At 42.7% G+C, this 17359-nt stretch overlaps 1 protein-coding gene and 1 long non-coding RNA gene across 2 annotated transcripts in view; one reads left to right on the top strand and one right to left on the bottom strand.

Moving 5' to 3' along the window:
- Positions 1–3434: 3434 nt before the first annotated feature.
- LOC141572128 (uncharacterized) lies at positions 3435–5162 on the bottom strand. Its single transcript, XM_074335122.1, has 2 exons — positions 4054–5162; positions 3435–3708 (listed from the first exon to the last, which is right to left on the bottom strand). The coding sequence occupies exons 1-2, from the start codon at positions 4598–4600 to the stop codon at positions 3623–3625; spliced, it is 633 nt and encodes a 210-aa protein (XP_074191223.1). The 5' UTR covers positions 4601–5162; the 3' UTR covers positions 3435–3622.
- Positions 3730–17359, top strand: part of LOC109459035 (uncharacterized) — a 19184-nt gene continuing 5554 nt past the window's right edge. The window contains exon 1 of the long non-coding RNA XR_002139324.2: positions 3730–3986. This is a non-coding gene — a long non-coding RNA (uncharacterized LOC109459035). The remainder of the gene's footprint in view (positions 3987–17359) is intronic.

Here is a 17359-nt window from a genome sequence, read left to right as displayed (position 1 = left end):
ACGTGACTAAACATGTTACAGATAAGTATTGACAGAAGGGCAGAAGTCCTCTGGTGTTGGTATATAGACTATTCCCTTGTTGCCTCATTATTTATAACATTATCTGTACTTTCTTCTCAACTTGAGTTATTTTAGTAAACCAAGCATCCCCCACACGTGTCATATGTGTCATACCCACAGCTACTCTGTCTGATGCAGTTGGGCATCAAGGGGAACTGAGCTCTAGTCTTGCCCTGCCCATAATGAGAGGGTATAGACTGGTGAACTTGGACAAGTATCTTACCTGCCCCCGTTAATAAAATGGAGACATGTTTGCCTTTCCTACTGTGTCACATGTTGTCATGAGATTCAAAATGAGATCAATTGAGAGAGCTCTCTCCAATTAAATGACTGTGTGTGTGTGTGTGTGTGTGTGTGTGTGTGTGTGTGTTTGTCTTGCTCTCTGGAAGCTATCCACAGAGCAAGAAGTTTGGAAATAGCTGAAAGAAGTCCTCCTTTCTCCAGAATAATATATTTTTGGTCTAGACTGAATGCTTTCCTTCTTTAGGTGAATATATGAATAATATATGAATACATAATAATCTATCATGTATTCCATCATATCGAAAACCAAAATTTAGAGGACAGCACGGAAGGAAGTCTTCTTAATGGGTTTTGTGGCTCTCCTTAGTTTGCAGAGAAGAGGACTGAGAAGCTAGCAGAGAAGACATACACTGGGTTCCTGTATGCTGAGGGACTTCTAAAGCAACGTGAATTTGTGCAGTGCTCTGGTCTCCTTGTGCTGGTTTTATTTCCAACATCAAACTTTACAGCTTAAAAGATAAATATTTTGAATTTGTTTCAATATTATGATTTTTAATGTTTGACTTTTATTAACATGTTTCAAGTATTAAATTCTAGCCCTTTTTTTTAATGCCTCCAGTCTTGGGTTTGATTCTTTTGGAAGTCAACATTCACTTGTGTTCCATCATCAAACAAAACTGGTAATCAGCTGTATTACTGGAAGCCAACTAGCTAGGGTTTTTTTCTTTTTTTCTTTTTATTACGCCACCAAAAAAAATCATTTTCTTTAAATGAGAAAAAAAAAATACCAAGTAGTTTTAACAAGAGCAAATTTGCTAGTAATTAGATGAACCAGCCTTATGTCTTCCAGCACTTAGAAGCATGAAATTCATCAGAACCCTCATATCATTAATTAAAAAGAATTTATGTTTTTTTAATAAAATGCTTCATGTTTTAGCTCCTTTATTCCTCCACCAAATGTGATTATGTGGGGGCTGAAGGGAATTCAGGTTAATATGTTGACATACTTAACAATGCCGGGTCATGTTGCACAATACGCTTCACTGGTTTAGTTCAGTACACCCCCTGACAGGGCCTAATCATTCCCTGCCCTAAAGGCAGAGGGAAAGAGAGGATTTTAATTACTGCTCTGTATGCAAGTTTGCCAGCATTAAATTGAGACATAATTAGGCCTCTGAATTTTAATAATTGTCCTAGTTAATTGGGCAGACAAGTACGTTATGCAGCATGGCGTGATTAGATAATTAGTATTTCCAAATGACAAAATTGGGCTCTTGATTACAAATTCTACATGAAGGGGGAAAAAGGTAGCAAGCAGATCTTTACAAGTCTATTAAGGGAGAGTTTAGCGATGTTGATAATTTAAAGTCCATTAGGAAGCAACATTTCATTCTCAGAGGTGGGGGTCTGGGCCAAGGGCCTCTGGCCAACTCTATCTCCCACTGAAGGTTCCTCCACAGGGTGCTCTGCTTTCTCTGGGGTCTGCTGCATCCACCCTACTCCCTGCCCCCAAACTTAGCAGCCACCACTGACCTTGGGGCAGGTCTCTTTGGCTAGACACCAGATGGCACGTGATAACTCCGAAAAAGAAACCATAGGCTGTAGGAAGAGTAGAACAGAGAAGGGGTAATCTACCCAGGCTGGGGTATATAAGTATCTACTGTGTCTTTCCTTTGCAAACAGCTATTCTTTCATTCTTCTAGAATTCACCACTTTCATTGTATCATCAGCTCCACTAAAATCTTTTTAGTGGAAAATCTTAAATCGAAATCTTAAATTTTGAGGCATTATGTTATTGAGGTGAAAAGCATAGGCGTTGCAGGCTGACCTTTGTTAAGTTACTTAACCTTGCCAAATCTCAGTTTTCTTACTGGCAAAATGGAGAACCTTCCCCATAAGATTATTGATAGGATTAAATAAAATAGCACATAATTTAAAGCACAGTACCTAGCATGGAGTAACTGCTCAATAAATATTAGCTATTCAATGCCAATTAAATCAATAATGTTGGAATGTACAGTGTGAAGGTGCCAGTACTCAAAAATGAGGTGCGAGTCCGTAACCCCTTGCTTTTTGAGAGAGGAACATGGTGCCCCATTTCTGCTGCAGCAAGCCCAATGGCAATAGCTGCCTCTATAACTCAAATGCCCAACCAGATTTCCTCTCTCTCCATTCTTCAGAGGTTGGCATTGCAGATAAACCCTGCCATGCACAAATCATGGGGGCAGTTAACCTAAGAAGTATGTGGTATAAACTCTGCATCTTATCCCCCATCTTGTGACTTACTTTCCACAAATACCATTTTATTGCCCACTTCTGGTTGCTAAACTCACAATCAATCAGTAGCCTGGGCTCTAGAGCTATGTTTTTTCAGGCAAAAGGAATATTAACTGGATACAAACCAGAACCCCTCTAAAAAATGATTTGTAGGTGTTTGGTAGATAACAATGTGATGATAGTTTGTAAGAGGAAACTCAGACGATCTGGATGTATATTCGTGACCATGGAGGATGACTAAAAGGAAAATAACAATGTCTCCATGGCTTGGTCCAGTCAAAACAGCCTTTCAGACTGAAAGAGAATTTCTTAGGACTTTCTCAGAACTTTGTGTCATCTCCGATATGTGTGATGGACGCATTCTGGCAGAGGTTCCAATTCAGAATGCACAGCTCTCTCTGTGGGTAAACTTTATATTACCCTGGCATAATCTCTACAGTACATAACCAAATAGCAGAGAGAGGAGGGCAAGGCCTTGAGACCCAAGGAAGAAAAGAAACTTTAAGTATAGAATGCAAACGTTTTACTAGAAGCTTAGAAACAAGAGTAAGATATTACTCTCCGGGATGGGAATGAAGACAGAGTTAGCGATTCTTTGCCTGATCTGTATTTACCCCAAAAAGGAAACCTCCCCTATTGGGGCTGCGAATCTGTCTCCCGCGTTAGCTGCTCGTGGGGTCAGACGCGTGGCCTAGAGAGTCGTTGCAGAGCTCTTACTCTCACTGCACTTCCCAGTTGCCAAGGGGAAACATCACCCTTGGCCAGACGATGGGAGAGGTAATAACTGTCATACGGATTTCTTTCCCCTGCCACACAATGCTGGAGCCTCTCTCTCACTCTTTTTGAATAAGTACGTTTATGACTGATCGCTCAACACCTTGTTGGTTCTGATTGCAGAAAACACACCTTATAAATATATGATAACTATCCTGTAATGGAGAGTGTGACAATTTACTTCACAGTGCGTTTCTGGCTGCTAATTGATCGTTTCAGTCCAGGGAGGATTTGGAATAAATTATAGCCATCAAAAGGATATCACAGCTCATTTTGGTGGAAGGATCTCGTTGCTTCGCGTCTGTCTCTCGGAGAGCCGATTGCACCCGGCAGGCAGAGAGGAGGGGAGGGAGCCTGCAAGAGAAAAGGAAGCCGGGGGCGGGGCCGGCGGGACGGGGCGGGGCCGACGGGACGGGGCGGGGCCGGCGGCGGCGAGCACGGGGGCTGCAGGTCCACGGCCGGACGGTAGAGGCCTCCCTTCCGAGGATGCGATACGGGCGCAACCCGCTGGGGCTCCGCTCCCCGGCGCGAGCCTGCGTGTCCTTCCCAGCGAGGTCCCTGCGCGGCCCGGCCCAGTGTGACTATTCCCCACCCGCCTTTCCCCTGCAGGCGGCAGCGCCCGTTCATTAGAGGTGAGAGTCTGCCTCGGGCAGAGGGCCCTGCTTGGGGGCGGGGGTGCTCGCGTGCGCGGGGTCTCACCTGGCGCTTGAGGCTTCTCAGCGGGGCATCCCCGCGGGAGCGGACGTGGTAACGCCATGCGCTGCGCGCTGATCTCCGGGAGCCCGGCTAGCGAGGCGTGGAGGAGCCGCGGCCCCGTTGGGGTTTTGTGTGCAGTTGGGCCCGCGGCTCTGGTGGCTCTGGTTCTCACGCCGCAACTGGGGAGGGGGCTTATGGAGAGACTCAGACTCGGAGGAAGCCATGCCCCCCGCAAACCCCAGAGGAGGGCGAGGAGAGGGCGGGCCAGCTGGGCGGTGTCGCCAGGCGCTACCGGGGCCGCCCGTGCGCGGGGTCGCGAGGGCGGCGGGTCACACCCTTTGGGGAGCGGGGAGAGCGGCGGCCTGAAAGTCGTGACAGGACCGCCGCCCTGGAGCCGGGAGCGCTTCGCAAGGCCGGGCCGGTGGACTCGACCCTGCCCTACCTCCCAGTCGTCCATAGTTCCCTGCCCGCCTCGGGAACGGTCGCGCCCTGCAGCCTCTTGCCTCCATGACCTTTCCCAGCAAAATGAGTGCCGTTGTGTGGTGCTCATGGAGACGAGACTCTCAAAGGCCTATCCCTGGGTGGGTTTCGAATTTGATTTTTCCCCGCTTCTGTCGCAGGCACTCGCCGATGTGGCCTCCCTACCCCCGCCCTCGCGACCTCCGGGCAACTTTCATTCTCTTCCGAAGTTGAACCATAAGAAGGGTTGCGGCCCTTCAGCTCACACGTAGAGTAGCCCTCTATCCCGTGTGCTCCACGTCGTGCCTCGCAAGGTGTTCCTGGTTTTTTAGTCCTCTGTCACGCTAATACATTATGTCAATCTAGGGCACGGATGTGTCTGTGCTGGCGATTTTGACAGCAATCATCATACCAGGCTCTTAGGAAGTGTGCTGTCAGTGCGCTCTGGAGGACGGATAATATATAAGCCGGTTCTTGACGTGCTATCTTACAAGGAAACATCTGAGACCGTCAGCAAGGAGCATTTTAATTCACACACCAAAAATATTTTGTTTGGTTGACATCTTTCAAAATGCTGAAAGAGGTAGTAGCATTTATCATTTCGCAAGTATTGATAAATACTGATAAGTACTCACAAAAGTCCCCATAGGAAGGAGGAGGGTTTTGTCTTATTTCTCCTATTCTATCATATAAACTGAGAAACAGAGATGGTATGGGACCTACCAAATAGTCCATAGTAAGTCAGTGAGAGAGCTCTATTTATGAGACCAAACATCTTCTAAATCTGGAATACTGGAAAAGTTAGGAAACTAGTATGTTTATAGCTCTACTGTGAAAGGTAGTCTCATATGCTAGCCTAAATGAGAGACCATATGCTTTTAGCACAAGTACTGCATGTGTGAAATGATCAATTTATCTCAGGTATGGGAGTCAGGTAAATTTTCTGTGAAACTCCATTGTTAATGACTACTACCTACTGATGGGTATTAAAGACTAATTATATCAGGAGTCACTTAAAACAAGTGATTAGGTTCAAAGGTATGGCTAGGGCCCTAATGAATGAATTCTGAAATCTAAAGTAATCCAAATCTAAGCAGATGCGTTAGAGTTGATATTATATAATAGTTAGAAGTTGTGTTTATATAGACCAAATCCTGTAGGAGTTAATTTTACAGTGGACTCCATATGTGTTGACTCAAGCTATGGTTTTGTTTTCCTGCATTCATCAATTCAGTAAGCATTTATTCATTACCTGCTATAGGTCCTCCACTTCACTTTGAGATTGAACATGATCCCTACAGGCATTTAATAAATAATTGTTCAAATGTGACTAAAACATGTATATCTTCTCCTCCAAAACACTCAAGGAATATTATTAAGAAAGAGTTAAAAACTGGCCTCTCATTTATACAAATGGAAAGTTGTATTGATTACTCTCAAGTTAGTAAATCAAGGGAAGAAAATAAATTAGAAATCAGAAAGTTTATTCACAGTACATGATTTTTTTTCCTTAAAACTTTAAAACAAAGTTTAAAGGATTTGCATGATTGAAGGGATTTATGATATTATTTTCATTATTTTAGAATGTAAAGTTTTCCTAAAAAGGTCTAATTCCTTATATGGTATGCTGGACTCTGGTTTTATGTAAATGAAAACACTATATTTTTATTTAAAATCAAAACCACGTATTCTCTTCTTCCCCCAACCTGAGGTAAGAGTTGCCTACCATTAAGTCAAGCAAATGAAACATATCCCAAGTAGTCACAAGTATACCTGGTTAAAATTCATTGGTTTAATAAAAATAGAAAAACATAACCAATGTGTTTATCCCAATTGTTTGTAGTTCTAATTTTTTGTCTTGGATAATGCTTGAAATCATTCACAACAATGCCTAGATCCTTGAATAATGACATTTTTGTGTGAAATCTGTGAGCTACATCTAAAGAATGTAAAATTTTGTGAAGTGTAATAATAGAAGCCAAGATGTTAAAAATAATTTTATCCTTAACCCTAGTTAAGGATAGGGCTGATACTACATAACCAAGGTACGACTGTAAGCTGATATAGTCAACCATAACAAAACTTAAACATTTTAACAGTTGTGTTTTAACAACTATACCAGAACTTACACAGACACTGTAGTGTGTCCTTATCCAACTCGTTATCTTGGCAGGCTGTCGCTTATTGTAATGCGTCCATTGCTGCCATTGCTCAAACCTATTTTGTAGCTCTTTTTTGGGCACTGTTTTCAGAACCCACAGCACATCTTATTAAAAAGCCTTGAAAATAGTAAGTCATCTTTAAAGACCTTCAGTGTCCTGAAGGGTAAGGTGGGTGATCAAGTCAGGGTAATTTAATTTGGGGTCAAAACAATTGAAAAGACAATTAGATGACTTTCTTGAGTAGCTTTTAAATTAGTTCCAAAGTCATTATACAAACATAGTTTGAACGATGGCCGAACCATTGGAATAATAATAACTGCCAAGGGACAGCTTTAAGAAAAATGCTCATTTGGAGTTATACATTCTTTGATTGTCAATAACAGTCATATACATGTATAGTACATTGGTAGGCAGTATAGAGACATATTACTTCAGAAAGTTATATTGTCAAGAATTTTATTGATCTGGATTTTATGAGAGTTTGATTTTGCTGCTTTGATTACAAGCCGTTAAGTTCTAAAATACAAAATTGGGTGGGAAAAATTCAAGATGTCATGGGCTAAAATCAGGATTGCTCTTTATAAGTGCTACAGAATTAGTGCTCCACATTTTTTGAAACATAAGCAAATCATACTCAGTTAAGAAGTTAAACTTCGCTGGTATTCTATTTCGTGAGCAAGGCATTTGCCAATACCAAAACTCAGTGATCCTTAGACTGTACATGAAGTCTTATCTGTGGGTTAAAACACTTGTCATTTTTAGTAGTTGGCTGTGACTACAGACCCCAAAGTAGATAAGTAGTCGACTCACTGTGTCCTGCTGTAAGTTAACAATACGCTACCTATTGTATGAAATACAAAATCATGAAATTCCTCACCCAGTGAATTTAAACTTATGTTCCAGACCACAATATGAGAGAGGGGATAGAAAAGAAAAGAGAGAGTGGGAGAGGGAGAGAGGTAGGTCTTGAGGCTTTTGAATCATAATTAGTTGAATTCACTTGAGGAAAGAGTTTACAAGTGCTTTCCAAAAACCACCAGCAAACAACTTAAAAATCTGAGGAAATAATTCAAATTCAACTTGAGCTAAGATTATATGGAGGACCAAGAAAAGTAGAAAGAATGTAATTAGCTGAGTAGGAATTTTTCTGAGAGTTTAGGTCTAATACCTTTAGTATTATATAAAGGGCCATGGGATCATTAGTGATTAGCAGAGATCCAGACCATAATGATCAGGAGAGATCAAGGCCAGCAGACAAAGATGAAAGCCCTTCTCGCTGACACTGAATGCTGTAGATGCACTTATATAGGGAAGGTCAGCCAGCAGACAAGAAATAGGGAAACAGTCCCGAAGCAACAAATGTGTTTGTGTCTTTCACCCCAGAGACACGTTGGATGTGGAAATTAACCAAATTTGAGCTGAGATGAAAAAAAATGTCTTTATTTCAACCATTTATAAGGTCTGGAACTTCGAGTGCTGCTTGCTTTGATGAGCTCGGTTATTGCCCAGAAATTAGGGGACGGGACTTGCTGGGCCCTGGATACCAGGCTTACACATCTAACTAAAGGGTCAGTGAACGAGATGGACAAATCCAATTCCAGATTTTTTCTGGACTGTTTGTCCATTATGTAGACAAAACAGCTCCAAAATTTTATGTTACGAGTACAAGAGAGTATCAGGTACCTAGCAAATAAGTGTTCAATAAATGATGACAATTGTGGAGAAACAAGTGACAGTGATGCTAGCCTGTTTTTTGAAACAGCCCAACCATCATGCCTGCTCATCCTCCGTAGATTTAAGAACCATCCAAATATTTCTTAATTTGAATCTAAATATTAAATTTTGTATATTGTGTTTCTAGATTCAGGATTGGGGTGGGAGGGTTCTTAGTATGTCTCAGTTAGTTGTAATAGAAGTCCAGTTAGTGTAGCTTGCAGCCCATCTCTTTCAGATAGAGAAATTCCTGGTTTTAGATTTACGAATGTCACATGTAGATCCAGAATATAGAAAAGGTAGGAAATGGCCCTAAGAATTGGGAAGTATCATGTGGTAGAAAGAATCCCGGACCAGGAGGGGGGACTAGGTTTACCATATACCAGTTGTGTTACTTGAGGCAAATTTAATTTTCCTCATAGGCAAAATGTATGTAATAGTAACATCCACTGTGTGTACTTCAAAAGGTAGTTTTGAGCATCATCTGAGATGAAGTAAATGGAATGACTTGGTTTATTAAGTGCTGTGCATGTGCAGGATTTTGTGTGCCACAACAGGGTTTGTGGGTGGAAGTAAGAGTCACAGTCCTTGAGCGGACCAAATATTTAAACCAAAATATAAATGAAGGTGGAACCGCCCCTGCCCCCTTTGGAAACCTGGGAGAATGGACTAGTTTTAGCATGCATACTAGAGACAAGAGAGTAAATTAATCATTATTTCTCCTTTCTCAAATTCACAAGAAGTACCCTGTTGCCACTGCAAGAGATTTTTTTTTTTTTTTTTTTTTTTTTTAGCACTCCCTAAAGACCTGTTGGATGTAAAGAAACCTGCTAGCTCCCTTAATGCTGTCAGTCCAGATCTTCAGCAGTGGTTCTGGAGGGACAGTCTCCATGTGGGGAAAAGTGGTCAGACTTCCAGACCTTGATTCTTATACCTTCAGACGTTCTTCTTTTCTTAGAGATTCATTAATCCCATTGCCACCTTTATGTTTTGGAAGAGAGTCACATATGTGGAGTTCCACATACTGGTTTAATTGGTCAGCTGTGAACATTTTTTTGCAATTGTTACACTTCCCACAGCAGCAACCCATTTTTGCTGCAGAGACAGCAAGACCTCCCCCAAACCCTTTTGTGGGCCATTTTGAAAAATTAACACTTGTGTCTTGTGTCTTTCATTTTCTCCTGCTTTCCTCCGTGTGTGTAAAAGATACAGAAGCTGCTGTGGAAAGGGCAGTTCGCCTCTCCCGCTCACAGATACAAGTGCCGATACAGACGCATCATTGGCTCCCACCAACATGGGGCATGGCTCCTAAAGAGAAGGGGAGGCCGGAAGGGGTGGCCTGGGATAGTGGGATATTATGGAGTGGTATGCACGCATCCTTTCTTCTGCTGAGTTTCAGAATCTACTAAAGAGTAAAAACAGTGCCCTTTGTTCAAAGACGTGATTACAGGGGTGTTTTCTGGAGGTTTGTTGAGTACCCTCCATACAATAACACTTCATAAATTCACATTGTGTGAAGCACAGTGTACTCGAGTCAGTACAGTGTATTGGCTAAGGAAAAGGGGCATTTGATTCAGACAACCTGTGTTTGAATATCAGATTTGCTACTTACTTGGACAAGTTTCTTTATCTCTCTGAGCCTCAGTTTCTTTGTCTGCAAAATGACCATAACAGTATCTCCTGTTAAGGATTGCTGTGTATGAGGTGTGTGCTTAACAAATGGGAGCTGTATTATTAGCTCCGGAGAGTGACGGAGGAATATAAAGACATATAAGGCAAATTCTCATTTTCAGGGAACTTACAGTGTAGTTAGAGGGGACTGAATTAAAGAAAACTGAGCTGATAGTACAGGGCAGAGAATGGGAGTGCCAGGTACGTGCTGCAGATAGCGAAGCAGTCTGCCAAGGACTAGCTTGATGGTGAAAGGTTTCAAAACAGAGGTGGGACTTTCTCTCTAGGATTACTAGCTGGGTGGGATTCAGATACATACAGTGGCGTTGAGAAGGCGTCCCAGATGGCGAGGAGAAGGAGTGATCAGAACACACAGTACAGCAGGGCTGGGCGTGTGCCAGAGTGGAAAGTAAACCAGCATTTGGGCCAGATAGCTAAGCATAAGAATCCTATCTGCTGTGAGATCTTGGTTGCACAAGTACCTTGACTTCTTTAGTCTCAGTTTCTACAGTTTTAAAATGGGTATAATCATATCTCATTAAATTGAAGGAATTAAATGAGATGTTTGTAATGCCTAGCGTGGTATCTGGCACCTCACAGGTGTTCAATAAAATGAAGGTAACGCGTGTGGTGTTTGCAGTATATGGTGGGAGAGCTGTCTGCTTGAAGAGCTGTCTTGCCTTGTGTAGGCTAATAGTGGGAAACAGACCAGAAATGACTCGTTAGGGCCTGTGGGGAGGGTAGAGAGGAGGCTTAAAGGTAATTTAAGGAACTGGGCCTCTTACAGGCTATCAGAGTTATCAAGGTTTTCCAGTAAAGTGGGGATTTAGGATAGTTAATGTCAAGGCACTCTGAAGGCTGTTTTAGAGGTAGGAAGAAATGTCCTGTAGCACGTGTAAGGTGATAAGGGTCTAGATTAGTATAGTGGCAGGGTTACCAAACCTGACAGATGTGGTCTCTGTACAGTTTCTTTTATTAAAGGACCTCAGGGCTCAGCAGTGTGCAGTGAGGGAACCTTTGTTTTGTTTTGTTTTGATTTAATTTGTTTGCAGACTCCCAATATTTAGTGTCAGTTGTATACTATAGAGCCACAGCTTTGGAAAATAGAACTCACTCAGTATTCAGGGACTATAAAAGGTGGGAAGTAACTTTTATGTTAAATAAACCCTAGGAATTGCTCCAGCTTATAAAACAGCCCTTTTTAAAAGCTCCTTTCTCCTTCCTGTTAATGCAGATGAGTGTGTGCCTGTCACTGGTTTTCAGGAAGGCACAGTACAGATCATTTCTAGCTACACGGAGCGTGAGGCTAGCATTGTAGTACCAAGTGGCACTGGGTTAAATGGGGAGGATGCTGCCAGCAAAATGGTAATTTTGATGACTTTATTTGGTGACAGTGTGATTTGGATGAGAAAAATCTGCTTCTCCCTGGGGTTTAGAAGTGATTTAATTAAAAACACAAACCTAGGAAATAGTTTTGGATACTAGGAAATACTTTCATATTGTTTTTCATTCTCTCCTCACCTCTTTTCTCTCCATAGTTGTTTTGTAATGGGAGAATACATGGTAGATAATTGTGTCTCTAAAGAAAGTCCCCCTGACAATATGGACACCAGTTTTAAAAACGTAAGGAAACTGAAACTGCCTGTTACTAGTTCAGTGGTGGGCCTTTACCATGTTAAGTAGGAAAGAATAGCTGCCCTACCACTGATTTCCTGTATTTTGTTGTTCTCTCATTTGGCTGCAAGGGCAACATGGTGCTAATAGCTCTTGGATGTCACAATAGTTAATGGTGGCCAAGCATTGCTTCCCTTGGAAGGAGGATGCACATGCAGAGGCATTGTGCACGGTGGCTGACAAACAGAAAGGAGAGAAGTGACAAAGGAAAAGGCAGGCCCTGTGAGGTTAGAGGCAGAGCCAGCTGGTTCATCCTGTCACTTCTGAGCAGGGGCAAGGAGTGTATTTGATTTCTCCTCTCCTGAGTTTATTTAAATCATCTGCTGGGGTGGGGTTGGGGGAGAAAGCATGATGTTATAAGGCTGATTGAGATGCAAACATGCAGATTGTATGGCGCTCCTGACACTCCTTTTCACTCCAGACTGGAAACAAGATTGTAAAAGAAACCTGTTCCAAGGGAAGGAAAGGGAGAAAGCAAAAGACATATACCCACTTTTTAATGAGAGATTTTCTGAATACATTTCTGGATTTCTCTTATCCGTGCCACCCTCACAGATCATCCAGAGTAGCTCCAGGCTGGAACTCTAGCCAGAGGGTTTGTACCAGTGGCAGGTGGCATTGGGCAGAGGGTCTTCAGGGATGCTGCTGGCATTGATTTTGCTGAAGGAGCCTCGTCAGAGACCAAGTGTCCCCTCCCCCATGGGTGGTGGGCACTGGGCCTTGCAGAGGGCCTCAGTGCAGATTTCAGCCCTGTCCCCTCCTCCAACCCCTCTGCCTTCTGCTCCTGTGGTGGGACCACACTCTCTTCCCCCGTTTTTCAATTAAATGAATTAATTACCAGGCATTTAACTTTTTGCCAGACTCTTTCATTATGCCCCGAGTTGTTGCTGATCAGCAAAGGGAAGTAATAACATTCACAGTGAGGGGCAAATCCTGTTAATGAACAAATTAAAGTTCAAACAGTGATTCAAGTTCACAACCTCTCCGTGGCTCTTTTCTTTAATAAGAGTTATACATGTTACTTTCCCTGTTCTTTTCTCCCTTTTATTACTTTTTAAGCTTTTCATCAACACTGCTGAGGCATATTTGAGGCTCCCAACCTTTCACCCTGACAAGGACTCGAGCAGTTATAATCCCGTCTTAATTTGGCAACTTTTGTAAAACACATAAAGGGCCCAGGGTCACCTTTGGTCACCAAGGCCCCCCGGTGACCCTGTAGTTTCCACCTCCTGCCTGGGCTGTGTGGGCCGCTCCTTTTGGTTTGCATTCCTCTCTAGCAGTCAGAATCTTATGACTCAACTTCCCGCCGAGGGCCACAGCCATGCAGGTGGGGCCACCTGTGCCTGAGCCCTTGCCTCTCCCCTTTCCCTCTCCAGTGGTCCTTTCCACCCAGATGGTTGCAGCGCTTGGGGGAAGGGGACGCAGTGAGGAGAGGGAGGGACCTCCGGACTAAAAGCTAGAAACCTTTGTGGGGAAAGGAGGTAGGAACCTTTGTGAGGTATGAAAGATGCCCGACCCCTCCCCCTACCATTACCAAACACTGCTCGCCTGGCTGAGGGGACCACGCCTGTTCAGGCGCAGGAAAGCCCAAGCCTCGTTGGCCCTGACCGGAGCCGGGCCAGAGCCTGGCGGAAGGAGCCCGGGAGGCGTCTGGTGCCCGCCTACTTCTCCTTCCCCCTCTATTTTGTTTTCCGTACTGTGGGTTGCGTGGCGGTCTTTTCCACCTCTGTGCCTGGTTTCTCACCACCATTCCCCGAGCGTGGCTTGATATAATCACCATGACAACTGCAATCGAGGAGCATACACATAATAGAGATGAAATAGACAAAAGATTAGCATGCCATGAAAAGTACAATAAGTTTCTTATTTAGCATTTAGATAACTGTCTTTCCTTCGGAGCAAGCTTCAAAGTTGAAGCCAGTTTAGACCAAGAGGATTAATTCTTTCTCCCGCATGCTTCATTGAATCTCTCATTACCAAACTTTGTCTGTATTGATGTAAGATTTGATTGAAGATTAGAGCATTTAGCAAATCTTGCTTTTCTGCATGTATCAGGTCCTTTCAAGCACGGATCGCGGTGCCCAGTGGTCAATACCCTTACTTTTATCCAGTGTCTGCTTCATTTAAACTTAATCAACTCCATCAATGAACTGGAACAGGGAAACGTCCCTGCGGTAAGAATGTTGTGCTTTTGTGGGATAATTCTTTGCTCTTTCCCGATCCGTTGGCGTTAAACCTAAAATTGCACTATGATGAACTTTTTTTTTTAATCAATATGATAATGAAAATTGAGCCTGAACGCTCTGGTAGGACTTAAGAGTAGAGCGGAATCTGGCCTCCATTACCAAAACAACTTCTTGTCCTGCGATAGTCGGCCTCCTTTTGTGTGGCTTTAATACCTTTTCTTCCCTGACATTGAATATTGCTCAAGCTGGAAAATGATGCATCTTTGTAGGGAAGGCTCATATGTCACAGCCAGAAAGTGAAACAGACCGATTGGTTGTGTGAATTATCTGACTTGCTGCAGTGAATTATTTGCACTGTTTCCCTACCTAGTCAACAAGTTCCTGAGGTATAGTAGAGATCAATCAAAACTGACAGCCCGCGTGTGAAGGCTTTACTGTGTAAATCTGGCGCACTCATCCTGGCCGTGCCGGCCCTGGCATCTGTATATCATTTTTATACTGCTACCAGTAGAGCAATTTCAAAAGTATTTGCAAGGAAAATGCGTGTCCCCATCTGTTCCTGGAAGCATAAATGTGCCACCTTCGGAGGGTTTTCACTGGTAATCATATCTTTAATGATCAACAGACTAGTGATATATATTTTTCCATAAAATGGGGTTTTCTTCACTTTATTGTGATTGGCTAGAATAAATAGCTTTTCCATATGTTAGGGAGATAAAATACAAGATTAGCAGAGGTCGTTTGTTGGATAGTAAACAAAAGAAACAAGTCATTCCAAATAATCATTGAAAAGAAGCAACGACAAAATTAAGTTGCAATAACAGAGCATCTGAGGGTCCAGAGCAGAAAACAGACTTTGTTGCTCCTTGGAAAAGGAGCTGCCGTTTAAGAGCAGAAACTCAGAGTGTTCTAGAGGACTGGTGGCTTATTCTCAGAGGCAGGGGAGGGAAGGATCAGGAAAAGGAGAGGAGAATAGAATAACACTTACTTGTTCTACTTCTGTTTTAAGGTATTTCCTTTCCCTTTGTTTACCCACTATTTGTCCGCCCTTACTGCGACACCCTGGGTAAGTTGATGGGTGATGTGTTTAGAAAGCAGGAAAATGCCAACCTGCTGAATTCTCTAAAGGCCTACAAGGAGATGAGGATTGTTCACATACTTTAAAATAAAACTTGGTTTCCCCTGTGGGAGAGTTCTCTTCTCCCATAGAAAAGGGTGACTTCAGAGGATGGGGCAGAGTAAGGACTCTTACATGAAATTCCACAGCCCAACAAAAGGCCCCTGGAGATAGCCAAGATCTGCCAGAAACCCCCCTGGAAGGTGGTTTTGGTGATCTAATCCCAGCTGTATAGGTTACTGTTTGCAGATACAATCAGGCCCTGACCATTGTCCCGCCTCACCCCACACACCTACACATGTATTCTCCACACTTAGCACCCCAGAGCCCCCCGCCCCCTTTTTCAGTTGCAGAAACTCTTACTTCTGTTGATACTCCTAGTTCTTGGTGAAATTTGGAAGCATCTCCAGGAATTCTGTCCAGAGGTTGCAAATGCCTGCTCAGGAATCTCCGATTCTATTTTGTTTCCAGGGTGAGGAGAGAACCCCCTGTTCCACAAAGGACGAACATTCATTGCAGGACCCCTGAATCTGAACAATGCCTTCAGCTTTTGAGCTTTCCAGAAAACACAGACATATTTAGATTTGTTTTCTACAAGTCAAGAATTGAGAATGAGAAGTAGGGGGAGGGTAAAGGAGGTTCTCTCTAACCTTGAGAGCAGGACCATTTAGTAGGGTGACTATTAATCTGGTTCTTTATTCTTTACTGTATGTATTGTTATTGACATTTTTCCCTCTTAGGATAATGGGGGTGGGGGGAAGCTCCATCTTTTCTGTATATCTTACCTTCCCCACCATATTGCACAGAATTTTTTGATCTCTACAAATGCCTACTGCTCTCACTGCAGCAAGAGTTTGTGGGGTGTTAGTTTCAAAGTGGGAAATGTGGTCTTCAGGATGGTCCCAAGCAGAAAGTCTCTGTTAGCATCTTTGACCTAACTTGTGTTAATTTCTTGGCCCCAGTGAAGACTGGGAACAACTCACAGGATGGTAATAGCTTACCCCAGGTCTATGGCCAGAGAAAGATGGGAAAGCCACTGGCAAACGATTTTTTAAATTTCCTCTTAATTTTAGAAACATAATCTTACAGGCTGGATTGCATCTAGGCAGGCATAGGCTATTTAAGAATTACAAGTAGATGACACTTTCCCTGATCTGGAACCAGATTTACCATAGTATTGCAATTAAGACTAAAAGAAAGGGAGGCCACACTTGTGGTTTTTATATTGTATTGTGATACACTGCAGATCTCAATCTTCAGTGAATTTGCTCGCCACAAGGAAATTCTGGCATGTGTTATGTATGAAACATAGTTTGCCCTGAATTCAAAAAACTGAATTTCCTGATTTCTATGTGTGTTAGTTTGAAACCCATTTTGCATTGTATTTCTGTTGTTTTCATAAAATGAAAGGAAGTGAAAAACCTCACCAACTGATTTTGTGTGGAAGAAATAAGTCTGTGATGTTTGCTCCTTCCATTGTCCAGGACGAGGCTGGTGCTACTATCGTTGGGATGTTTCCCACTCCGTGCTTCTGTTCCCCAGGGTCCTGTCTAACCCACAAGCCTCTGCCCAAAACGGTGCTGTCCACACCAAGGTAGAAGACATCTGCAGAGCTTGCCTTTGGGGCTCCTGTTGGCCGAGGCTCTGAATTATAGAACTACATGCATCCCAGGTTTTCCTAAGCCCTGGAGTGGAGTCATTTGCAGCACGTCGTCCTTTGCTGCTTCAAAACCACAGACCCAGTGCACATATACAGCCATAGCAGAAATGGAAGTCTTGGCAACAACTATAGCAAAAGATTGAAAATTTAAAAACCAAACACACTGTGTTGAGGGTGAAAATTACCTGCACCAACAATGCTCTCTTTCCCGCCACAGTCTTACTGCCACCAAGCAGCCTCATCAGTTTGAGCTTATTTCATTTAAAATGTACTTAATTCCAGAAAAACCACTAGATACCTATATGTAACATTATTTGTTAACCAATTTTATGAAAACAAAAAAGTCCTCCCACCTAAAGGAAAATATTGAACCTCTTAATATTAAAACTCTTAATTCAGATACTTGAAAACATATAGTTTAATAGTGTTAATTTGCATATACGGTCTCATGATTATAATATGCATTAGTTTGTGGTAGTATTTGTTTGCAGATGCCTCTTAACCAGATAGGGAGGGCAAGCACTATGGCGTTTTGGAAAGAAACTCAGTTTTTTTTAAATAAACTTAAGGCTCTTTTGATTAATGAAAATAAATTCAATTGATAGGACGAAATGAACTTTTAAAATGTAGTATCAATCCTTAAGTTACCAATAAAATGCCACCTGGA

Source organism: Rhinolophus sinicus, linkage group LG06 (genome assembly GCF_036562045.2).
Source record: "Rhinolophus sinicus isolate RSC01 linkage group LG06, ASM3656204v1, whole genome shotgun sequence".
Lineage (NCBI taxonomy): Eukaryota > Metazoa > Chordata > Mammalia > Chiroptera > Rhinolophidae > Rhinolophus > Rhinolophus sinicus.
Note: the sequence above shows the minus strand (reverse complement) of the source record. Positions and strands in the feature narration are given on the sequence as shown.

What these genes read in the sequence shown, in the direction of transcription:
- LOC141572128 (XM_074335122.1), bottom strand. Translation starts at nt 4,600, where the DNA reads ATGAGCACCACACAACGGCACTCATTTTGCTGGGAAAGGTCATGGAGG. An exon ending in TGAGAAGCCTCAAGCGCCAG is followed by an intron (nt 3,709 to 4,053) that starts GTGAGACCCCGC and finishes TTTCTCTTGCAG; the next exon opens with GCTCCCTCCCCTCCTCTCTG.